This window comes from Melanerpes formicivorus, unplaced genomic scaffold (genome assembly GCF_026170545.1).
Source record: "Melanerpes formicivorus ecotype bairdi unplaced genomic scaffold, bMelFor1.0.p_v2 SCAF_16, whole genome shotgun sequence".
NCBI lineage: Eukaryota > Metazoa > Chordata > Aves > Piciformes > Picidae > Melanerpes > Melanerpes formicivorus.
In genome coordinates, this window is record NW_027142368.1 from 2742712 (window position 1) to 2769104 (window position 26393).

Here is a 26393-nt window from a genome sequence, read left to right on the forward strand (position 1 = left end):
GGAACCATAATAAACCTTCATCCATCTCTTAAAGGAAGATTTTGGGGGGGGGGTGGGAGGGGGAAACAAACAAACAAAAAAACCAAAACCAAACAGACCCAAAACTAAAACTAAAACAAAACAAAGCAAAACAAAAAAAACCCCAAACAAACCAAACCCCAAACAAACCAAAAAGCAGCAAAATGATAACAACAACAAAAAATATCAAACCTAAAGCATTGATGTCGAAGGAAATTAATTTCCTGGCTGGCTTGTGTTTTTCTCTGAGGCAGATATTGATGAGTGTGCAGAGGGGATCATTGAGTGTCACAACCATTCACGCTGTGTTAACCTCCCAGGGTGGTACCACTGTGAGTGCAGAAGCGGTTTCCATGACAATGGAAGCTATTCTCTTTCCGGGGAGTCCTGTGTTGGTAAGCAATGATCAGCATAGTGCTTTCTTTTCTCTCGGTTTGTTTTCCTTCTTCTGCATGGTGTTACAAAATGACTACGGAGACTCTGTCCTGAGCAGTTACCATGCTTAAGGCTAAAATGAGAATGCAAGGCAGCGTGTCTGTTTGTCAGCATCCCCAGCCGGGCGGCATGGCTGCTGGTTCAAGACGCGTCACGGTTTTGAATGGTTATTACAGGAGGGAGGCAGCTGGAGATCCAAAAAGTGACTTGCTGTGCTTTGCCATTTATCACTGTAAGTCGCTGTGAAGGCTGAAGGGAAAGTAGGCCTTCTGGGGAGTAAAAGAGGCCACCAAAGGGGAAGAGTTGGTTTTCCATTTTCAGATTTCAGGAAAGTGATGTGAAGACACATTTGGGGGCTGTCCCTGTTGCTTTGCTCAGTTTGTTTTCCATTATTTAGCAGCTTCTTTGCTTTTGATTTTTTTTTTTTTTTCTTTTTTTTTCAACTTTAAATTGTGCAAATAGGATCAAACTCTCTGTGTACAGTATTTAGAATCATAGAATCAATAAGGTTGGAAAAGACCTCAGAGATCATCAAGTCCAACCTGTCGCCCAATACCTCATGACTACCAAACCATGGCACCAAGTGCTACGTCCAATTCCCTCTTGAACACCTCCAGGGATGGTGTTGTGCCCTCCCTGGGCAGCACATTCCAATGGCTAACAACTCTCTCTGGGAAGAACTTTCTCCTCACTTCGAGTCTAAACTTCCCCTGGCACAGCTTGTGACCATGTTCTCTTGTTCTGGTGCTGATTGCCTGGGAGAAGAGACCAACCCCCACGTGGCTACAACCTCCCTTCAGGTAGTTGTAGAGAGCAAGAAGGTCTCCCCTGAGCCTCCTCTTTTCCAGGCTAAACAATCCCAGCTCCCTCAGTCTCTTTTTACAGGGCTTGTGCTCGAGGCCTCTCTTTATCCTCATTGCCCTTCTCTGGACACATTCAAGTCTCTCAATGTCCTTCTTAAATTGAGGGGCCCAGAACTGGACACAGGACTCAAGGTGTGGCCTAACCAATGCTGAGTACAGGGGCACAATGACTTCCCTGCTTCTGCTGGCCATGCTATTCTTGATCCAGGCCAGGATGCCATTGGCCTTCTTGGCTACCTGGGCACACTGCTGGCTCATGTTCAGCTGCTGTCAACCAGTACCCCCAGGTCTCTTTCTATCTGGCTGCTCTCCAGCCACTCATACCCCAGCCTGTAGCGCTGCATGGGGTTGTTGTGACCAAAGTTCAGCACCTGGCACTTGGACTTGTTGAATGCCATCATGTTGGACTATGAATGACACCATGTTGTGCTACTTCCCTGGAGGAACCCTGTCCCTTGTCAGTGAGGTTTGGGCCAAGGACGATCAGGGTGGTCTCAGGAAAAGGTAGGTGCAGACAAGACTGTGGTTTTGAACACCCCATATCTAGGCTCAGTTGTTGCAAAGGTCAACATAGCTTCCATTGCAGTGCTGTTAAAGAAAAGGACACTTTGGTTACCTCTCAGCAAAAAGGAGCCCAAAATACTCTGTATTTTGTAGAGATTGAAGGGATGAGTTTTGATGAAAACAAACTGCCCTCATTTTGACCCACGCAGCATGCTGGAAGTTCGTAAGGTTTACGACCTGCCATATGCAAGTTGTAAACAGAATGTGAAATGAGTGGGGTTGTTTTAACTAAATAGCTTCCCTAAACCATCTGCTGCAGGGGACTAGTGAGGAAGAGAATAAACCAGTTTGTCTTATTTTGTTATACTAGCTAACCAATTAACAATTAATTGAAAGATTCTGCAGGCCCATATTGACAAAGGAATTTCAAACCTCGGTGTTTGTTTCAGAGTGCAACTAAGAACTGGTTAAAATGACAGGCAGCACTAAGATTCTAGCTAAAACTTGTTTCTTGAGCATTGATTTTCATCACCTTGCAGAGGTTGTTTGCATGGTGGAATATTCAGAGTCAGGGCCAGAGTCATTCACTCTATTTCAGATAAAAGAGCTTAGCAGCAGCATTTTGCCCTGGCACATTTTGCAGGCTGTGTACTGGAATTCTAACATGTATCTGAGAGTTGGGCCATTGTTCTTCAGTATGCTTTGAAACGTTTATTCTTTGTCCCTGAAGAACAGAACTTGGAGAACAATAAATAGACTAAGAACATAAGTTAAAAAGGAAAGAAAAAAAGAAAGGAAAAATAAAAAGAAAGGAAAAAGGAAAAAAGAAACTCTGCCCCACAAAATAATAACAACAACATGTGAAAATTATGAGGTAGTATGAGGGAGCACTCAGCTCCAGATTGTCCAAGGCCAAGGCTGCTTTTCATAGAATCAATCAGGCTGGAAAAGACCTCAGAGATCATCAAGTCCAGCCTGTCACCCAACACCTCATGACTAACTAAACCATGGCACCAAGTGTCACGTCCAATCCCTTTTTGAACACCTCCAGGGATGGTGACTCAATCACCTCCCTGGGCAGCACATTCCAATGGCAAATTACTCTTTCTGTGAAGAGCTTTCTCCTCACCTGGAGCCTAAACTTCCCCTGCTGCAGCTTGAGACTGTGTCCTCTTGTTCTGGTGTTGGTTGCCTGGGAGAAGAGACCAACCCCCACCTGTCTACAGCCTCCTTTCAGGTAGTTGTAGAGCAATAAGGTCTCCCCTGAGCCTCCTCTTCTCCAGGCTAAACAACCCCAGCTCTTTTCACAGGGCTTGTGCTTGAGGCCTCTCCCCAGCCTCGTTGCCCTTCTCTGGACATGTTCAAGATTCTCAATGTCCTTCTTAAATTGAAGGCCTCAGAACTGGACACAGGACTCAAGGTGTGATCTAACCAGTATAGTGTACAGGTGCACAATGACTTCCCTGCTCCTGCTGGCCACACTATTTCTGATGGAGGCCAGGATGCCGTTGGCCTTATTGGCTGCCTGGGCACACTGCTGGCTCATGTTCAGTCAGTTGTCAATCAGTACCCCTAGGTCTCTTTCTGCCTGGCTGCTCTCCGACCACTCTGTCCCCAGCCTGTAGCTCTGCATGGGGTTGTTACAACCAAAGTGCAGCACCCGGCACTTGCACTTGTTAAATGCCATCCTCTTGGACTCCTCCCATCTGTCCAGCCTGTCAAGGTCCCTCTGGAGAGCCCTTCTACTTTTTTGCTGGATGCTGCTGTGTATCTCTTGGTCCTGTCCCTCTGTTTATGTGCAGGCGGACTTGGAGCCAAGTCATTGCTTGCAGTCTCTGCAGTGCTTGCAGGGCGTTTTAAAAACTAACATCTATTTGGGAAGTGGTGAGATACTTCACTGCTTCTAAAAGCTTTATTCTCATTGAGTAGGAGAAAACAGTGGAGTTTGTCACCTGGCAGGGGACAAATGTGTAAATCAACAGATGTAGCAAGGAAAGTCATAATATTGCACAGCAGCTTGTGTAATAAGGATGTATGGCTTAGCCAGGCTACTTCAAGCCTGGGAAAACTCTGTTATTGCTCAAAATATCAACTGAAGGCAGCTTTGGAAGGGGACTATACTTCCATGGCCATGCTTTTATAAAAGATGGCAGATGATAAGGTGATGGTGAGCTGGCTTGGATTAAGAGAAGGTAATTTAATTTCCAGCAGTAGCATTATTATGAGGTGCTGGCCTTTCACAATATGCTATCAAGAATACTGCTTGCAGACAAGAGACAATTGCTTAGACTAAGTTGCTACCAAAGTTTGCTTGGCAATTAAGATATGTAGCTATAGTTGCTGGGTTGTATTTTAGTTTTCTTTCTTTAATAGAAGCTTTGCTACTCTTGAAGGCAAACAAAAATACTTCCTTGAGCACTATGAGTTGGTTTATGATACATATCCCAGTATTAACTACTGTCTGCTGATACTATCTTGAAAGAACTGGCTGTTTTATTTCCCCTGCACTAAATGCCTGTTGCCAGACACTGCTGCCTCATAAGGTAAGCATTGTATAAACCCTCACCACAATAACCTTTAAGATTATTTTGCCCCTTTCCTGTGCTGAGCATAAATGGAATGAAGCTGGAGGTGGGGAGGTTCAGACTGGACGTGAGGAGGGAGTTCTTCACTGTGAGAGTGGTGAAGCCCTGTAATGGGTTGTCCAGGGAGGTGGTTGAGGTCCCATCCCTGGAGGTGTTTAAGACCAGGCTAGCTGAGGCTCTGGCCAGCCTGATCTAGTGTGAGGTGTCCCTGCCCATGGCAGGGGGGTTGGAACTAGATGATCCTTGTGGTCCCTTCCAACCCTGACTGATTCTATGAAAAAGCTAGACCCATCCATGAACACCTTCCTATGTGCCAAAGAATTGCTTTTCTGTCTGCCCTTAGAGAAGTGATATGTAGACAGAAAGCTTTGCATGTGGTACAGGGTATCCCAGCCTGACTCCAGAAGCTGTTTATGACTTTCTTCTGCTTGTATAATTTGCTAAGGCTCACAATATCAGACTCTGTGTCTGTGGGTTTTGCTTACTTTCCATTCAGTAAATTCAGATTCTTGTATTCTGAGAGAAAGTTGTGCTCTGTGTCTTCAAGCTAATTGTGTGTAGTTATTACTGTCTGTCTTGGAAAGCATTAGTAAATCCTGTAATCAGAATCTAATTTGCTATGCAACGTTCTTTAATAGGCTATTATGTCTATATAGAACACAAGTACTATCATAAAGGGGTTTTCTAACTAAAAATGAACCTGTTTAGTGATTTATTTATTTTTTCCAGAGACAAGTCCAAATCCTTTGGATTTGGAAAGGAGGCAAACAAATTAAGTACCAAGTTGCCTGTAAAAAATTGTATGTCAAAACAGTGTTTAGTTAACTTGTACATACATTGGCTAGGGAGCCCAGCATATATTTTTCATGTTAACATTATACCATAATGGCTTAATGTACCATAACAGTTAAAATTAGCACATTAGTAAGGCTCTTTCTTCTGCAACAGCTTATCATGATATTACAGAGCACCACACTGCATGACTCGCCTGCACACATTTATTAAGGTGCTATAGAAAAGTCATACCATTAAAACCTGAATAGCCTTGAAAACTAAGCAATGAAGCAGCTAGGGATTGGTTTCAAATTGCAGTGAAACCAAGTTAATGAACTTGTGTTGATATGTACAGTCATGCTTGTCTTCTACCCCATTCCAACACAGTGGCTGTGGGACCTCTCAGTGTATTGGAGGCAAATTACTTCTCGTTACTGCCAAAAAAAAAAGGATGGAAAAGGAAATTGCATCTCAGGAGATGATTCCATTTTGACTCTTATTTCTTGTCTCCCACGTTACCAAGCTATCTTTATGCACATGGAGGGTATATTGGGAAATGAGCACATCCTGGGTGGTTTGTTGTCTTTCTTTTCCTAGCCACAGAATGTGACTAGTTGCGTTGCAGCGAAAACATGTCATCGGGTACTTGTTGCTGTGCATTTGTGTAACGAAGCACAGATTAGGAGTGTTTGTGCAGTGACAATCTTGATCAGTTATGTGATAGTCCTCTGTAGTGCTTGAGATGACATAGCTGGGCAATAATCACTTTGCTGTTGGCTATAAGCTGTTGATTGAACATAAGTTTAGCATTGCAGACAAGTTTCTGATCGTCCACAGTTTCACTGTATCCTCACTTTTCCTTGAAAAGGAACTGTGTGGAGGGTGGAAAATAAAGCTCTGCCAGTTTTTCTTGGGTTAATTAGTAGTCTGCCTGAGATTTATTTCAGTATAATGAGTAGGATTGCAAAGTCCTGTTCCAGGTGTGAAAATGAGATTGTTTCACAGGCTGACAGATTACTTGAAAGAACAAACCCCCCCCACAAGTCAAGTGAGACATCTTGTTCTTGTGTTATAAACAGTGAAAGGCTACAGAGTCTCTTTGCTGGCTCACATATGTGCTTGCCTGTTGTCCCTCAAAGTTCCTTGATTTATAAAGTAATATTTCATCTTTTTCCTACTCAGTGGTTTATAATGGGAAATAAGATGTGTGTGGTTCTGGCTTACCCATCATTAAATGTTCCAGTTTGGGGCCTCCATCTTCTGAGAGCAGTTATGGAAAAGCAAATGAAGCCTGATGGGAGTGTGGGGAATTTGAGCTGAGCAAGGATTTGAATAATATATAAAAATAATCTATATGCAAGAGTCTTATCATATCATTTTCATATTCATATTCATTTAGAAGATTGTTGGGGGCATGTTCAGAATTTTAAAGTAGGCTGGCTTTTTCACCACTGGAGCAGCCACATTGATTCCAGTTGTTAGGAGAAATTTCCCACTGAATATGAGCGCTTTGTTCCATGTTTTGCATAGCCATCTCCATGCTGATCTTGTGTCAACGTGAGCACGTCCATTTGAACTCCATGAAGTACTTTCTTCAGCTAATTGGGAGCTAACAGTATGGGAATATTTTTTTCCCTTCCCCACCCCTGTAATGTGGTTTGGGGCTAAAAGAGCGAAAGGGACAAAAACTTAGTGCCATGGTTTAGTTGCTGAGATGGTGTTGGATGATAGGCTGGGCTTGATGATCTCGAAGGTCTTTTCCAACCTGGTTAATTCTGTATTCTGTAAAAACATGTTATGCTTGTAACTTCTTTTTCTCAAGCTGCTGAGAACATTGGCTGCTTGTTCTGACTTTCAGAAATGCAATCAGCAACGGAGGGAAAAAAAAAAACACCGCCAAAGGGATGTTCTCAGAAAATTAGCTCTATTAAAAGTTCAGCTGGAAATGAGTGCAGTGTCCAAGCCTTTTATATTTGATTAATGGCTAAAAATTTCCAATAACAAATGCCATCAAATCATAAGAAATCATCATTTGCATAAAGAACGGGGAGAAAAAGAGCAAACTTGAGTAGCAATTAGGAATTTATGTTCATGCTATGTTACTCAGCTTTGCTTGATTGGCTTCTTTGTCAAGAATGTCCCATTTACCAGTTTGGGCTCCTCTTAATGGGGACATCCTTTTTATGCATCCTAAAGAGAGAAGAGCAGTGGCAGTGCATAAACCGGGTGTCCTTCCCTTTTGGGTACGTGTAACAGCTGAAGTTGGCTTTGTGCAGTGTGAACAGGTCTGTGCTACTGAGGATATGAAAAATGTTAGTTTATATAATTGCTAACATCTGGCCTTCCATAAATCTGTTGAATTACACGGCAACAGAATTAGATTTCCATGTCATAAGTAAAGCAATTACATGGAACTCTGTAGGCAATATGGCTTTATATTCATCTGTGAAATCCTTTTAGTTTGGAACTGTGAAAGCTACCCTTCTAATCTGCACTGTGATCCTGCCACAGCCTATATATGTGCTATTCAAGGGGCTCTTAAATGTGATGAGGAAGAGAATATTGATGATGCTTGGGGAAATCACCACAGTCAAAGTGAATATTTCACTTACAGCTTTGTCTTCACCAGAAGATACAAATCAAAGTCTACTGAAAGGAAAACAAGATATCTTCAAGAATATTATAAGGCTTACAGTAGCTGTTTGAGTATAATTAATTTCATATCTGTAGCTCTCTTCACACCATTCTTCATGGGTTTTTACTACCTGTGATACTCAGGCACTCATCAAGCAGTAAACTACATGTTTTAGCTTTTCTTAGTGCAGCACCTTTACACCACTGTAGTGGACCTTCCAGGTGCTTAGTGCTAAGATGTGCATTAGAGCAATAATGGAATTTTTTTGGCAGCTCAGACACCATTTTTAGGCACCTCTGAGGCTGTCAGGCCACTGGGAACGTCTCTTGACAAAGGCCTGTCTGAAAGGTTAGCCCAGGAGGGAAGCCCTTCTGCATTGCAGTTGCCTCCAGCTTCTCTTTGCATCCAGAAGCAGGAAGAGGAAAGGCCATTTTCTGGCTCAGTTGTGCATTTGATCACCACCACATTTCTGCTTGTTCCTGGACTGTTTATTAATTGAAATCAGGATTTTTACTAACCAGATCAGAGGGAATTTAGTCATTTGCTTGTCAGAGAGAGTTTCCTTCAGCAGACTGAGTATTGTGAAGGACTGTTTAATATCTGACTTTCTGAGGAGATGACTCATGAACCTGTGGCACTTGTTTAAAAAGTAGGGCAACAGGCCATCACATCTGACCTAAAATAGACTTCAGAGAGTTGGTTGGGGGGCTGTTTTTTGTTTGTTTTGGTTGTTGGTTTTTTTAATCTATTGCATTTTTAAAACTATTATTCTAGAGAGGAGTTAAAAGTATTTGGGTAATATTCAACAGTGCCAAATTTCATCCTAGCAAAAGGGTAATTTAATAATCTAATAGAATTATAAGTGTGAGGGCTCTTCCTTGTAATTCCTGAATTCATGTAATAGCATTCTGGGATTTTCATGATAGAAACTATCACATACTTCTAAAGGATTTTCTTCTTCAGCCTTCCTCCCGCTGTTGCCCAAAGTTTTCATGGTTCACGTTGGAACCACAGAGGCTCACCACTTTACTGCTATGCTCTCTGGACAATCTGTCAATATGTGGATTAAGAACAGCCCAAAGTTATTTTCTGAAAGAAATACCTGCTTGTAACAGAGTGATTAAAAATCTCCTGGCTTCTGCAAGAAAAAGAATACTGCATTAATTCCCTGGGAAAATTCATATTGCATAATTATACTTTACCCTCCAAAAGCAATTTTAATCAGATGCTGTAAGTCACTTTTCTCAAGTGTATAATGGTTTTCTTTTGTTACTTATTCCTTTGTCATTGCTAAATCATACTTTTCCTGCATAGCTTTGTTCTAAGACTTCTTTTTTTTTACTCCAATTTCATTTTTTTTCCCCCTCTCTTTTTCATTTTTTTCCTTCACTTGCACCTGCCAGCAGCGGGAGAAGGTGCAGCTGATCGCTTTTAGCATGCAGAATGTTGGTCATGCTAGAAACTTAAGAACTTAAGTGTGCTTCTATTCTGGTGTGTGATCCAGAACACAGAAAGGTCTGATTGACAGAAAGTCACTCTGGATGGTCACTAGTTTCCAGTCCCTGGGAAATCAACTCCCCACTGTTGTCTGAAGGTTCAGGCTCAGCACCAATACACAGTTCTGCTACGTAGGTCAGTCTCGGCGTTCACAGTTAAGCCTGCTGGAGGTAGTTTAAGAATTCTTAGTGTAATCAAAACAAACACTTAAGAATAATGTAAAATAATCAATGTTTAATGTCTGGCAAGTAAATATAGCAGATAGCAGAAAGAATTCACCCTGTTCCACCAGCAAGGCAGATGAGCAATGATTACTGAATACAGGAATAAAATTTGCCCCCTGGGAAACAAAAGAAAAAGGTAAATGCCCCAAAGATTATAAATCTGCTGTTTTGCAGATATCGATGAGTGTGCCTTAAAGACCCACACCTGTTGGAATGATTCAGCCTGTGTGAACCTGGCAGGAGGGTTTGATTGTCTTTGTCCATCTGGACCATCTTGCACTGGAGACTGTCCCCATGAAGGCGGCTTCAAGCGGAACGGGCAGGTGTGGACCCTGAAGGAGGACAGATGCTCCGTTTGTTCCTGCAAGGTGAGATCCAGCTGCTCTGGGTTTCAGGAGTGCTTTAATCCTCTGAGCTTGTGTCAGAAGCCAAATGTTTCAGTGCCACTGGTGTTGGCAATAATACTAGCCTCAGCCAAAGGTGCTGAGGCGAAAGGTAAGTTCTGCTGGGGGTACTGAAGCTGTGATGGGGAAAATCCTCCTGGGAAATCAACTTTTCTCCTGATTTTGCACAACCATGGGCATAGCTGGGTAGTTGCTTCCCCTGCTGAGCTTCTAACATGCCACCTTTGAACCTGAGCCACTCAGAACATGCCTTGAGGAGGGCCTTGTGTTAACTTCCACACACTGTGCAGATTGATTAGCATGCTTACTGGAAACACTGAGAACAATTCAGTCTATGGCATGAGCATGCCTCTCAGGACAAGTACTGTAGTCAACCACCTTCCTTCAGTGGCATTTCTCTCTACTTGGAATACATGTGAATTAACTGGGTGAGAGGAAAGGTCAGAGTATGAGTCAAAGGTGAGAGGACCTGGCAGCAGGCACTTCATTTTCTCAGTTAAAGAAGGGTGAAGGCCATCCTTATCCCAGCCTGGCTGTGTGGGCAGCTTTCCTGTTTGAGCAGCACAGCTCTCTCTGCACCTTTGGAGAAGCCAGACGTAGAATAAGTACATCTACCTTGGAGCTGACTCGTAGATCAGGGTTTTAATTTTCCCTCTGGAAACTGTCACTTCTTTTATGATTGAATTAACCAAGTTAAAACAAAATTTAACTCTGCTTGCTTTGTTTTTATTAGTTAAAAGAGCAATGCTGACATGGCTAGAAATGCACCAACCCAAGGGAGGGTTGGACTTTTGTGGCCACTGTGACTGGATACATTCATAGCAGTGGTAAAGCTGTCCTTAGGCGTAGCCGAACACGATTGGCCCTTGCACAACTGTAAGTAAAATGAGATTTTGGCCACTGTGAAAAGATGAATATAGAGCATGAGAATTGGCCTTTCAGTCTCCATATTCCAATGCTTATGAGCCAGGGAAGCATTAGAGGGTTTGACTGGAAAGCAGGCAAGAGCTGTTTTGAAGTTGCAAGAAGCTGAAAGCCTCATCATTTCTGTACTGCAAGAGTAGGGCAGGAGAGAAAATTAAGACTTTAGAGTGAATAGAATCCACAAAGTACGCTGCTGTCTGGGGCTCAAAAGGGAATGTGTTCTTGTTAGTTGCTATATTTTTTACTTCAAGCCTCAAGCTCCCTAAAACTCCTCTTTTCAGAAGCTAAATGTACAACTCCACTGAATATACATCAAGCTTTTATTGTAATCTTGGGGAACTGGCTGGCTTTTCAAAGGATTTCCACTCAATAGAATAAACAGTTTAATATATGTGAAGACATCTGGTCTGCCTTTGCAGAATTAGAACTATTAGAATTCCCATTTTAGATTGCTTGTAATTTGCATTATTTGCCATTTCTCATTGCACTTATTTCTTTTGCTGAATGCTCTTATTAGTATATGAAAATACACAAAATGATTAACTGGCACATAGATATTTTAAACTAAGCCTGGCACTGTTTGTTGCTATGACTCTTCCTTTATATCTTCCTCACTTTCTACTCTTTCCCCCCTGTGAATTAACATTCACATTTCATTTCGTTCCTGTAGCTGCTTGTTTCAAGAGACAAATTCTTGTCTGTACAAGAGGAAAAACAGGGAGAGCTTCCCCTCTGTCATATCCCAGGCAGAACATAAAGTCTTCACTCAGTGTTTATTGAAATATGTTATTGAAACATATATTTATCAATTGTGATAGCTTCCAGCACACCTGACTGCTCCTCCAAACTGCTGCAGGACTCTCTCCTTTTCATGTCACTGTGCAGAGGGTTGGCCCTGCTTGGCCTTTTTGCAGCCTGCTCAATTTTCAGCGAGGGAAAGGGCAGAGGGTAGCTAAATAATTCCTTATACTTCACACTCAGACTTTGAAATGGTCCTACTCACCTGATTTATCTAGGAGACAAATCAGCATTTCAGACTTGAATTAGTATAGTTTTCTTCTTGGCTTTTCTGTTGCTCTGGTTCTATTAGGAAAAGTCAGATGGATGCATCCATACACGGATCTCAACTTGAAAATATCTTAACTGGTCTGATGCAAAGGGAGTAAGTAAAGGTTATTTGTGGAGTAGGATGCTATGGAATATGAGAACTTGTGTTACTTCAGTTCTCTAAAGAAGCAAAGTGACACTATTGAAGCACAGAGGGTTATTTCAGTGTTTCATCAGACCCTGTCTCTTCAAACCATCCTCATTCATCTGAATGACATTTGCAAAAGCATAAATTATCAAAACTATAAATTAATGTAGTACCTTAAGTGTATTTCATGTGTCTTATACTAGCATCCCCCTGAACCCTTGTGGATTTAATACACAATCAAATTGAAGACTAGTAGAAATATGAAGAGGAGCAGGACCTCTTTCTCTCTCCCACAAAAAAACATTAAGCCTATCCTGTGCACTCTGGCTGTATCTAGGCTTTTGAATCTGTCCTCAGATAAAAACAACCTCCCATTCCTTGCATGAAAAAAGCACAGTACTGGGAGCAGGAGGATGTGTCAAGGAGAATTGTGTTCCTGAGGGTAGGAACTGTTTAGTGGTTTGGTTTCTGCAGGGTCTGATTTCTGTCCAAAATGGCTTTGGGGCTCTGTGGAAACTTGAGTCACCCCTTACAGCAATTCCCTTGAGTGTCATATTTTCCTTTGATAAGAACAATTGTGTGTTCACATCACTGATGCTTATGAAGCTGATTCAGTGAGGAAGCTAAGGAGGAAGTGTACTAATAAAATGCTATATGTTAATAGCAAAAGAAAAGGTGTTGCTTTCTCTGTGTTTCTCAAGGCTGTTACAGAGCTGCAAAGCCGCAAGTGAAATGTAGCTTAAGAGGCTTTGTGTCACTGCCGTACAGGATAAAGGTTTTTTGAAAGGCCTGGAACTAATGAGGTTGTAGATAAAACACAGATGCTTAAAGAATAAAGAGAATAGCAGTGTATTATGATTACCAAAAGGTCTAAGGCAAAATCATCAGGCTTTGTCAATGTTGTAAAATACAGAGAGTAAAGGCAATGTAAAAGGTTAGCTGGTCCCTAGAGGTAACAGAACGGGAGCTCAGGGAAGCGCAGAACTACCCAGCACTGTCAGCAGCTGAAAGGGGAATTTGAAAACTAATCTTGAAAGCTTGGAAACTGAATTGGAATTAGGCAGACAGGTTATTGTTAGACTTTAGAAATGAGCACTCCTTTATGGAGGGGAAAGTGACTGCCATTATGGGTGGTGTTGGGTTGCCCGGCTGCCTGGTACAATTCCTCATGCCAGGAGCTATTCAAACTGGCAGAGCTTTTGTGCTGAGCTGCCCCTTGATGTCTGCCCCACAGCAAGAGGTAGAAGATGGTGTTGCTTTCCCACTTGCAAGAATGGATGTTTAGTCATAACTCTCCATCAGGGAAGGCTTTCACCTCTCTTCATTCAGCGCTTGCTGAAAGCAGACAATAACTTCTTTCTTTGTTTTGTTTTGTTTTGGGTTTAGTGGAAAGGGTTTATTACCAGCATTACATCTGGACCTGGCTGGATCTGTGGCCACTGCCAGTCTTCCTTACCATATGATTTACTCAAACTGCTGAGCCAGAGAGGAAAGCTTGTTTATTCCTTCCCTCACAGCTCAAGCAACAAACTAGCCACAAATACAGAAGACTTAGATTATCTTCATTTGATCCAGATCTAAGTAAAGGCTGTAGGACAATCTAGTCCTGCATCCTGCAGCTGGCAAAAGCAGTTCAGAGCTATGTTAACCTGGTGTGCTTTCTCCATAATTGTGTGCTCTTCACCTTTCCTTGTTAGGCAATAAGAAATCATTTTGATTATCCTTACCACAGAGAGTAATATTCTAATAAATTTGAAATGGTGATGAAATGGCAGCAGTGCCACTGATTGACCTGGGGCTTGTGATGCCCTGTTGCTGATTTTGTGCATGGTGCTTTGGTGGCCAAGACTGACTTGGCTTAAAGACAAGAGCCAAACACAGATTTCTACATCAAATCATACACAAAGCAGCCACCCATGCTACAGGCTGTGATTATGGCTATTTTTGTTTGCCTATGGACACTGTCATTCTTGTTAGTAACTACTCTTTAAAAGGATCAGAGGAAGTCAGTTCCCTTGCTTTCACACCTGTCCCTGTATTTGGTGGCAATGATATATTTTTTTGCCCACTTAGATCAAATAGATTTACAGACTCTGAACAAGGTTCTGATGAGAATAAGAAAAACCTGCAGTGAAACAATGTAGTTGTTTTAGGAATTGTACAGTTGTGATCCAAAGCAGAATGTAGCCTCATTCCCCTTGTAGCTCGACCTTCCAATTGGCTACAGGGCACCTTTTACTTGAGTGAGGGCTAACCCAGTGGTCTGGCATTGAATGCAAACAAAGCTCATGTCAAAACTTTTCAATGATATCTTCACTGTTAGCTGTGATTTCAGTCCCCAGTCTGCTTATGGCGTATCAGTATGTTGGCTCACCTGCACTAAGGGATGTAATTTCAAACACAATACCCCATCCAATTTTGCTAACGAGAATTAGAATCAATTTGGTTTTCTGTGGTGCAGAAACAATCTCTTTCTCTTCACATGCAGAAGCATGTTTAATGGTCTTCAACAAAATGGGCCACCCAATGCTGTAAACACATATTTAGCAAAATCATATTTTGGAGGGCCTGTGGAATGCAGGCCCTTTGTAATGCATGAAGTGAATTAGATTGGGTGGTAAAACCATTTAGTTTTAAGCTGGTGCTCTCTGTGTCCAGACATGGAGCAGAAGCAGTGCTGAATTCAGAGCAGAGAATGATTAGTGCTACTGTCAGATTGCTACATTGTGCTCCTCTGAAGTTAGAGGGCCCACCTCCATCACTGCTGCTTATTTATTCAAGTTATTTTCTCCACAGTGATGCACTCAGTCAAAACAGTGCTCTATGTATTAGAGTGGTAGCTGCTGGAAGAGGTTGTTGATGTAACCAATGAGATGTGAAAATCCTTCCCTATATTTCTTCGGAGATACAGATTTCTTTTAAATCCCATTAGCTGGAGGCAGACACAGTGTGCTCAGATTTGGGTGGTGTTGGATCCATGCACTGGTAGAAATCTGGACAATCCTGCTATCTGAAGTGTTACAGTATCACAGTACATTAGAGGTTGGAAAGGACCTCCAGAGATTACTCAGTCCAATCCCCCTGCCATGCAGGATCACTTAGGGTAGTCCACACAGGAATACATCCAGGTGGCTTTGCAAAGTCTCCAGAGAATGAGACTCTGGGCACTTCTGGGCAGTGCTCTGTCACCCTCACTGTAAAGAACTTTCTCCTCATGTTGAGGTGAAATCTTCTGTTTCAGCCTGATCCTGTTGTTTCATATCTTATTACTGTGTACTACTCAAAAGAGATTGGCCTCTCCCACTTGACACCCACCCCTCAGATATTTATACACATTGATGAGATCTCCTCTCAGTTTTCTCTTCTTAAACTAAACAGCCCCAGGGCTCTCAGTCTCTCTTCACAAGGGAGATGCTCAAGTCGCCTAATCATCCTTGTGGCTCTTGGATTCTCTCCAGGAGGTCTCTGCTGTTACTCACAACAGGGTCCAGACCTGGTGGTAACATTGACTGTGTTATGAACTTAATATTTCCTGCCATGCCAAAGGTGTGCCCTTTGTTGCCCGTACCCTGTCACCTTACCTGTGTTGCTGGTTGATGGTTGATGCCAGGGCAATGTGTCCTCACAGGACGGGAGGATTTTCTGCCGGAGGACAGCCTGCGACTGCAAGAACCCCAGCGCCGATCTCTTCTGCTGCCCGGAGTGTGACACCCGTGTCACCAGCCAGTGCCTCGACCAGACTGGGCACAAGCTCTACCGCAGTGGAGACAACTGGACCTACAGCTGCCAGCAGTGCCGCTGCCTGGTATGGGGAAAGCGCTGCGGAGGGGAGCGAGATGGTTCTGATCCTTAGCAAAATGGAAAGCAGGCTCTTGGCTCTCTCTGCTCTCGCTTTTGAGACTGGGAAAGGTGATAAAGCACTTCCAGAGCAGCAGAGAATCAAAAGCTACACCATCAGTTTTCCTCTTATTGCTGAATAAGTAGGTCTAATGAACAAAATTAAAAGCTTGGCAAGCTTCTCCCTCTACCGCATTAGTCTATTTTGCAGAAGTGTTATAAGGTTATTTGACCTTTAAATGACTTGGGGGAAAAAAAAGTAATAAATTCATATGCAAAGGATTTGGTTGGAGGAGTTTCAGCTTGTAATTAAATCAGTGGATGGTGGATGTACCTATTTTACCAAAACAGGCAATGAAATTCTCTTTCCCCCCCCCCCCCTTTCAGTAAATGCTGGAAAGGAGTTCCAGTGCCACATGGTGAATTGGCAGAAATGAACCAAAAAAAATAGAAGGATAAAGGAGTCTGAAATTACTAAGCCAACCTGCAGAATAAAGAACATTTATTTTCTTACTAGGCACTGTAGATTATTTCCATAAAGCCTTGGGTTTTGCACAGCTATACTAATTAGTGCAGCAATGAACTTCATTTAAATGATCAGGTTTCCATTTATAGCTGTCTGTGTAACAGAGACTTTATGATATTAATCAAGAGGTGTCTGAGCATCAGGAAACAAATTGCACTCAGAGCTAAGTTACTGTTTAGAGATAATTATCCATAATGTACAGCAGTAAGCATTGTATTTTGTGTTCTCCTAAGATATGTATTTATTTAATGCCTGCAAAAGAGCAACAAGAAACATTTGCAGCCAGCAGCAATGGCTGATACTAGGTGTGACATGTTTTACAAGGGATACTGAGCTTGTGGCTAGCAGTTCTTTGCTGGTTTTGAAGACTGAGTTAACATACTGAAATGTAAGACAGTGATGCCTACAATCAGTGCTACAGGTAAGGTTCTGATAAGTGCTACATGCAGTGTGTGATGTTATCCACATCTGAAGTGCTTACAGAGTAGCACACAGTCTCAAGCTGTGCCAGGGGAGGTTTAGACTGGATGTTAGGAAGAAATTCTTCATAGGGAGAATGATTGCCCATCAGAATGGGCTGCCCAGGGGGGTGGTGGAGTCGCCATCATTGGGGGTATTTAGGAGCAGACTTGATAGGGTGCTTGGTGCCATGGTTTAATTGATTAGATGATGTTGGATGATAGGTTGGACATGATGAACTTGAAAGTCTCTTCCAACCTGGTCTGGTCTATCCTATCCTATCCTATCCTATCCTATCCTATCCTATCCTATCCTATCCTATCCTATCCTATCCTATCCTATCCTATCCTATCCTATCCTATCCTATCCTATCCTATCCTATCCTATCCTATCCTATCCTATCCTATCCTATCCTCAAGTTATTGGAGCCCTTCACAAGTTTAGACATACAGAACAACACTCTACAGGTGTGACCTCATCACAGTATCACAGTATGGCAGGATTTGGAAGGGACCTCTGGAGTCCATTGAGTCCAACCCCCCTCCAAGGCAGGTTCACTTAGAGGTCACACAGCAATATGTCCAGGCAGGTTTTGAATGGCTCCAGAGCTGGAGTCTGCACCATCTCTCTGGGTAGTCTGCCTCACTGCTCTGTCACCCTTAAATTAAAGAAGTTCCTCCGCATATTTAGATGGAACTTCTGTTCCAGTTTGTGTCAGCTACCGCTTGTCCTGTCACTGGGCACCACTGAAAAAAACACTGCTCCCATCCTCCTGACACTCACCCTTTAGGAATTGATCAGCATTGATGAGATCCCCTTTTAGTCTTCTCTTTTCCAGGCTAGAAAGACCCAGCTACACAAATGTGAGTTGAAGGTGGATGTCAGATCACTGCAGCTGTAGACCAAAAGTTTAAAGTCATCTGACCTTGTTTGAAATAATCTGATGATTCTCTCTTCTCTGTTTCTTTCTGCTAAATTGCCTTTTTTTTTTCCCCTTCCCCCACAAAGCTAAATAATAAAATGACTCAGTGGAACATAACAGATATTGCTCTAACAATTCTGTTAGGAGTTGACAGTAAAATCAATTTTGGCTGTTGCTAGTTAGATCAATGTTCAGTGCTTCTCAAACATACTAACCTACATCTCTCTGCAGTGTTAATTTTCTATTTAAACAGTTGCTGTGATTCCACAGAGACATTTATGTGACCAGGTGTAGAAAGAATGCAAGGTAATCACTGCAAAAATTTACAGTCTGTGGAAAATACTTGAACACAGTATTTAATGCTACCTTTAGACACCCCAGAGAACAAAAGTCTCCCTGCTACCGTGGTGGCAGTGTTGTTGTTTAGTCAAGAAGCAACCAAATGATAGTCTGCTGCATTTAAAAAACTTCAGCTCAGCATCCATGCATCTATATTAGCAATGAAACTGAGAGCTGATCCATTAAGGTTATTTCATGTTTGGTAAAATAAAACACTTCCATTAGAAGAAGAATAGAATAGAATAGAATAGAATAGAATAGAATAGAATAGAATAGAATAGAATAGAATAGAATAGAATAGAATAGAATAGAATAGAATAGACCAGGTTGGAAAAGACTTTCAAGATCATCAAGTCCAACGCCATCTAATCAACTAGAACATGGTACCAAGTGCCCCATCAAGTCTCTTCCTAAACACATCCAGTGATGGTGACTCCACCACCTCCCTGGGCAGCACATTCCAATGACCAATCTCTCTTTCTATGAAGAGCTTCTTCCTAACATCCAGCCTAAACCTCCCCTGGCGCAGTTTGAAACTGTATACTCTTGTTCTGGTTGCTGGTTGCCTGGGAGAAGAGACCAAAGCCCAGCTGTCTACAACCTCCCTTCAGGTAGTTGTAGAGAGCAATAAAGTCCCCTCTGAGCCTCCTCTTCTCCAGGCTAAGCAAATCCAGCTCCCTCAGCCTCTCCTCATAGAGCTTGTGTTTCAAACCCCTCCCCAGCTTTGTTGCCCTTCTCTGGACATGTTCCAGCAACTCAACATCTTTCCTAAACTGAGGAGCCCAGAACTGGACACAGAACTCGAGGTGTGGCCTGACCAGTGCTGAGTACAGGGGCAGAATGACCTCCACGCTCATGCAAAGTTTCCTGGTGGCTAATAAGTGGTAATAATTTCAGTGAGCTTTGCTTCTGTTTTTGCAGGAAGGAGAGGTGGATTGTTGGCCTCTTCCATGCCCAAATCTCAACTGCGAGTACACAGCCATCTCAGAAGGAGAGTGCTGTCCCCACTGTGTCACTGATCCCTGCCTGGCTGATAACATCACCTATGACATCAGGAGAACCTGTCTAGATGGCTATGGAGTCACGAGACTCAGCGGTGCTGTGTGGACTATGGTGGGATCTCCTTGCACAACCTGCAAATGCAAGGTAGGTTGGGTGAGGTAGAGTGGAAACGGAGATGTTTGCTACTGCATAAAAGCAGAGTCACTTTCTCCCCCTGGAAGCTCACATTCAGAGCTCAGGAAAATCAGTGAAACCCGAGGGCAGAAGCTGGTAGAAAAGAAGAAAACAAAAACAACCCCTTTTGTGTTTGTGGGGTGGAAACAAAACAATTCTGAGCTTGTTGGAGTTGTTGAGCTCAAATCTGTAATATCCTAGTGCAAATTTCAGACATTCTGCTGGAAAGCCCTTCAGGCATTCTCAGTACGAATCTGGGCTAGTGTTTTAATAATTGCCTATTGTGGATGCTCATGAAAATGTGTTTTAGGAGCTGGTAAGCTGAGGCAAAAGCACTGACAGAGCTTTTGCCGGCAAGTGCACAAGTAGAAATGCATTGCAACTCAGAGATGAAGGCGTTCCCACCACAGAAGTGGGAAGGGTATGTCACAGTTTCTCTTCCCAGATCTCATCAAGATAGATTTAATCCAGTGTCTCTGCTGCAAAGTGCAGGCTGTCTCCCTTGCTCCGTGCAGTGATGACCCCCTGTGCTTAATATCAGAATTATGAAAATGTTGTTTTGGGTTATATGAAATGTTCTTCTGTTCACTGTTGGAAACCAAGCTGTTGCTCCAGGGCTCTTCTGCCATTCTTCAGAATTTTTCCTATTGTTTGTGTTGGATTAAAAAAAGAGAAAAGAAAAGGAAAGGGGGGAAAAAATTGTTCATTTGGGGTTTTGATGGCTGCTGCTGTGGTTTTTATTACATCCAGTGGTTTTGTAACTAACTGGATATTGCAGGAGGCTATTTAACGATGGATAGCTCTCCAAAGGTGTATGTTGTGTGTCCCCACCATATAATCACATCTGCCATGAACTGAGATTCTGAAGTATCTGCTTATTTCAGGCAAACAGAAAGCTGCCCTTCATGGGTCACATCGAAACTCTCTCCTTTCTTGCATGGGAGAGAAATCCAATCATCTCTGTTACCATTGCTGTGCTTATTTGTTAGGGGTACTGCTGAGCCTTTCACATGCGGGTTTCTAGTTCAGCTGTAGTTCAGGTGGCAAAGCCATCCTCTTCACAAAGCCACCACACATGGGACAGATAAGGACACCTTGGAGGATGGCTTAAGCAGTTGTTAGGATGCAGTAGACGTGCCAGGGATGCATCTGTCTCTGCGTGCCACCAGCCCGTTTGCTCTTTGTGCCATGTTCTGCGGAGGTGACTGACCCCTGCTTGTTTGTCTGTGCAGAACGGGAACGTCTGCTGCTCGGTGGATTTAGAGTGTCTCAACAATAACTGACGTAGTCAGACTGGACTGTGCCAAGGGAGGAAAACCGATGAGGTCAACACCTGAACCGCAGCCGTGTGCGTCGGCGTTTTATACAACAGACAATTACCAAAGTCTCCGCGTGAGGAAGATGTTTGGGAGTTGCCTTTGGGACCTATCACTATGCTCATCCTTGCTAGCCTTGTCTGGGTGACTTACAGTACAGCGCATAGAAGTCAATGGTTGTTAAAAGTTTTCAGTGTTGTAAATGACCACACTTCTCCTGTCAAGACATTTGCAGATCCGTTCCAGTTATCTCATGGGTAACCCAATGCTGTGTTTTTGGTTTAATTTGTGTATTTGACAACATGATAGAATTCAGCTCCTCTTCCTTTGGCTCTAGATTTTACAGACGAGACAGCCTGTTGTGGTTTTTGTCCCATGATTATCACACACTTAGTTCCAAGGTCCCTGTCGAATGTATTTATGAAAATATGTATGTATGTACAGTCAAATTGCATAGTACTTATATTTCACAGCTGTCCAACACTTGAGAGCGTTCAAAGGTCTATTTGATTGGACAGAATGGAAGTAATCAAAGTAAGCCTGTCTTTAAAAGTTATGAAATTAAATGCCATGATCTTCATGAAATGCCCAAAAAAATAATAAATAATAAAGCACTTTCTTCTCCTAACACATGGAGCAGCAGCAAGACTCCTGTGGTGAGAAACGGAACTAAACCCACATCCCACTGCCAGTCCAACGCATTCAGGAAAGAACCACAAGTCATTAGCAGCCTTCTGTGTTGCAAGAGAAACTGCAAGCGCTGGAAAAGGGAATAAACCCTCCGGATTGTGCAGTGATAAAACAGTCAGAGACCCTTAAAATGCTATCATTTCAATTGACTAGTTTAGAGTTTGCTTTCAGTTGTCACATTATTGAGTTCGGAGTGTTTCCTTTGTCGTTTACAGTAGCACCGATGTCTGCCATGCTCAGTTACTGCCAGCATAGTGACAAAGTGCAGGAGCACCTGTACCAGCGACAGGTGGGGACAGGAGACCTAACACTTGGTAACTTTCAGTACCTGGTTAACAGCTCAGAAGCAGATTTTTCCCTTTTCATATTTTATGACACTGAAAGATGTTTAGTTTCACGTTCACCACACATGCAGTGTTACCGAGCACCTAAGTTCAGACACACACAAAACTCATAGCCCTGTACTGAGGTTAGAGTTTAGATTCTCTTCAGCTAATGTCCTTTTTAGTTCGTTTGTTTCATGAGGCTAGAAAGTTTGTGACATTAGATCAAGACTATACTTCTGCAATGATGGCATCTGCAGCTTCAATGTCGCCATTTTAATGTGCTGTTGTGTTTTGTTCTGCTCATTTGTGGTGTTTTTTGCTCTTTTTTTTGGGGGGTTTATTTAATTGAACACACTGAATATATGGAAAAAGAGTGGTGCAGAAATAAGTATAGTGGCTACAGTTAGGAAATTCTACATTTGTGGTTTGGGGGGTGGGGTTTTTTTTTGGTAGTTTCATGCAGAAAATGTGAATCTGAATAATAATGGCGTGTGACTATACAGTGAAACAGATGAGTTGTCTTTTAAATGAAGCGCTGTCACGTTTCTTCGAAGGGGACGGTGGCAAAACAATCTAAGAATTACTTGCAATCATTCAGGCAACTTTCCTCCCATTTTTTAAACCAGATTTTGCTTTACCTAACAGGTTTGTGTGGTACAGTTAGATTTATTTTCCTAAAATGCCCCATCATTTTCAGCTACTACTGTACTGACTATATGTGCATTGCCCTAATGATTGTATAATAAGGGAAACAGTTGTGTTTTATATGATACTCAAAGGATGTTTGTAAATCATAATGTCAGCTCATTTTGTATACCACATTGTAAAACCCAATGGTAATTCAGTTGGATGAGATATCCAGTGGGCTGAGATATAAAGGGGGAATGATTTAAAACTTGTGGGCATCTAAATAAACTCCTATGTACAGATTGCTTTCCCTTAGTTTTATTGGCAGAGATTTAAAGCGCTGATCCCTCTTCTTTCCACACTTGAAGCTTGTGGTGTTGCTAAAAAAGAGAAAGAGTGTTTGGCTGGAGATGTAGCATCAGAGTTGTAAGAAATACTTTGTTTATATTTATTTGGACAAAATCTTACATTACAGTCTGTCATACACACCCGTTCCTGAAGCTCTGGGAAAGGGATTAAAGACAGTGCTGGCCGAGAATCATTCTTTTCCCATTTATGTTGCAGTACTGAAGCCCTTTCCCAGGATGCTTTCTGGAAGCTCCAGGCAGGGTCATATCCACAGGAGCAGAGAAGTTCACATTTGCCCACCACACAGCCCCTGTTTCTTCCAAAACTCAACGCAGATTAGCGCAATAAACCCCTTTCAGAGCATTTTATACAGCGTTGTGGTGTCATTATCTCTAGAGTGCTACAGTTTGAATTGTTTACACAGAGTCAAAATATTGACACAGACCTGTTTGTTTATGTTGCATTTTAAGCAGTTACCCTGGCTGTGATGAACTTTTCCTTATGAAGCAATTTGATCACTAGTCACATCACACTTACCTTCAGAGTACTCAGAAGCCACAGCTCAAAGAGCACATTGAGGAGGAAAATGTAGCTCACTGTGTTTCTCTCTGACTAAGGTAAGGACTTTCCAAACCTCTTTCTTGATGAAATTTCCTGTACAGCTCTGGGCACCACAGTGAAGGTGCTGAAAAACTCCCAGACATAAAAATCGAGTTTAATATAAGAATTTCTGGAAAGTCTCTTTGCTTGTGAGAGAGATCCTCTCACTGCTCCCCTCGCCAGGGGAGGTTCAGACTCGAGGTGAGGAGGAAGTTCTTCACCGAGTGAGTCATTCGTCATTGGAATGTGCTGCCCAGGGAGGTGGTTGAGTCTTCGACCCTGGAGGCGTTCAAGGGGAGATTGGACGAGGCACTTGGTGCCATGGTCTAGTCATGGGGTCTGTGTTGATAGGTTGGACTCGATGATCCTCGAGGTCCTTTCCAACCTAAGTTATACTGTGATACTGTGAGAATATAACAGTGGTATGCATGTAAGGAGGACTGCCAATGTAACTTCAATGAATGGAAAGTTGCTGCAAGTTAAGGGGCTTCCTCAAAGCTCTCACTGTAGGCAGTTGGGATACTGTAGCTGCTTCTACTTATTCTGTAAAGGATTGTTTTCTCTGCGTGTAACACTGCTGATGAACAGAAATAAATAAGTCAGAAAAAGAAAATTAAAATTCCAGCCCTGGTAAAAATGTCTTTGCCTTCTGCTTTTGGCAAAGAGTTCATACATTCATAGAATGGTTTAGGTTAGAAGGCGCCTCAAAGCTCATCTAGTTCCAACCGCACTGCCATGGGCAGGACCACCTTCCACTAGCCCAGGTTTCTCAGGGCCTCATCCGACCTGGCCTCAAACACCTCCAGGAAGGGGGTATCCACAACCTCTGCGGGCAACCTGTTCCAGTCTCACCACCTTCACTGTAAAGAATTTCTTCCTCATCTCATCTAAATCTGCCCTCCTCAAGCTTCAACCTATTCATTCTTGTCCTGTCACTTCAAGCCCTTGTAAAAAGTCCATTCCTGGCTTCTTGTAACCCCCTTCATGTACTGGAAAGCTGCTCCTAAGGTCTCCCTGGAGCCTTCTCATCTCCAGGCTGAACAGCCCCAACTCTCTCAGCCTGTCCCTGTAGGGGAGGTTCTCCAGCCCTCTGATCGTCTTCATGGCCTCCTCTGGAACTGCTGAGGTTCCAGCCTGGGTACTAAACCGGAACACAATATTGTGTCTTGTCATTTCTGCTCCTTGTGCGTTTGCAAACTCACTCACTGAGTTAAAGCAAGTGCGGGTGTTCTGTGTAGTGGTCCTCGTCTTGGATGCTAGTGACTGTTAAAGGCCAAAGCAAGTCCAAACCATTCCCCACAAATGCAGAGCAGTAATTCACAGGAGCAGGCAGGAGATTTATTAGTGTCTCTGTGTTGCCTCAGAGAGCTAAATAACAACTGTCTTCCAGTAATACATCTTCTCCCCAGAGCTGTCGGTGAGTCTGCAGGTATAACTGTGTACAACATTTAATTAATAACATCTCTTCCTTCAGATTGCAATGACAAAAATATCATCATCTTCTTTTTTTTTCCTGATGTTGCTGTGGCAGGCAATAATCTTTTACAAAACAAAAGGTAAAGTGTCAGGAGTGATTACACAAACGGTGGAGTCGATTGTAATAGAATTAACTCCTAACTCCTACGAGCAATATGGAAATGTCTCCTGTCTAATGCACCTTACATAATCATCATTAATGAGGGGATTTTAAAAGGGCCCCCTGATACAGCTTGATGTGAAATTTTAAGTGAGTGTTGTGATAAGGCATAATTGTTGGAGGAATATATTCTGCCGTCAGAAAGATGTACCTGCCAACGAGCTGCTCTTCCTCTGGAGGCAGAGCTGTGGTGCTTATAGATATTTAAACTGGTGTAAGGAAGAGTCATGGGGGTATAAATTAAGAGAAAAAGGAAAACAAACACAAAGCTTCCAGCCTGGGGTGTCTGAATGCTTCTTTCCCTCCCCCCCTCCACCTTCTCTTACTGATAAAAAGCAGCAATTATTATGTTTCAGCGAGTCGTGGACCTCAGAGAGGTGTTAGTGAGGTGTTGGCATTGCTTGTAATCTGCAAATAGTACTTGCAGGTGCTAATAGGATTATTTCTTGCTGCTAGCTGCCAGTGAGCAACCCTCCATGTGCAGGTCTAGGTATACCTGAGAAAGGTATATATCAGTAAACTGATAAAAGGGGTCAAATGCAGGGGGTTTTAATGAAACCATCAAATGGAGGTTTGCAGCACATGGATACAGGATGGCAAAAATCATGGCCGCTCAAAAAAATCCCATGGGCCAGTCAAAAACAACCCCCAAACAACAGCTCCCCGGACCCATATGTGTCATTTAAATTCTTTACTGCAACTTCAGGTGCACAGCGTGTGGGATGCACTGAATTCTGATGAGCAGATTTCTTGCTGGAAGCCAAATCTCTGCTTCAACAGTGCCTCACACTTGAATTATTTTTCCTTCCTGAATTCATACATGAGATTGTTTTATTTAAGTGGTTTGATTGGGACTGAGCAGTGTTTGGAATAGAATAGAATAGAATAGAATAGAATAGAATAGAATAGAATAGAATAGAATAGAATAGAATAGAATAGAATAGAATAGAATTAGACCAGGTTGGAAGAGACCTTCAAGATCATCACGTCCAACCTATCATCCAACACCACCCAACCAACTAAACCATGCAACCAAGCACCCTGTCAAGTCTCCTCCTTGAACACCTCCAGCGAAGCAAGCCTTATCCTGCTCTCTTTGAGATCAAAGTAGTTACAATGGGATCTGGAGTAATTCAGGCTTCTTTCTTGTGTGTGCCTCTATCCTGAGAGGCACAGAGTTACCTCACCAGCTCACTTCTGTTTGAGTGGTGCTGTCCCAGCCAGTGGAATTACAAGATTGTGAGAGTATTTACTCTGGATTCAGTAATATACACAAACCCTCTGACAGTGGCTTTCAGTTGCCATTCTCTGTTCTGTAGTTCCTCTCAAGCAGCCAGCCCTGTCGTCAACACACCTAGCCCAAAGCTCTTCATTACTGAGTGCCTATGTGGTTATAGTGCATGCATGTGGATCCACCAGGCACTTCAGTGAAGAAGGGCTCAGAGGTTCTGCAGGAGGTCACACCATCACTCAAACACAAACCAGAGACCAAGAACTGATCATGCAATGAAACCAGAGCTGAACACCCCCCCC

General features: G+C 42.7%; 1 protein-coding gene across 1 annotated transcript in view; it reads left to right on the top strand.

Annotated features, from left to right (window-relative positions):
• The window catches only part of NELL1 (neural EGFL like 1), a 360979-nt gene extending 338403 nt beyond the window's left edge, over window positions 1-22576 (top strand). The window contains 5 exon segments of the mRNA XM_068147804.1: window positions 273-413; window positions 9710-9903; window positions 15687-15863; window positions 19063-19287; window positions 20550-22576. Coding sequence (XP_068003905.1) covers window positions 273-413; window positions 9710-9903; window positions 15687-15863; window positions 19063-19287; window positions 20550-20600 — 788 coding nt within the window. The 3' untranslated portion in view covers window positions 20601-22576.
• Window positions 22577-26393: the final 3817 nt, after the last annotated feature.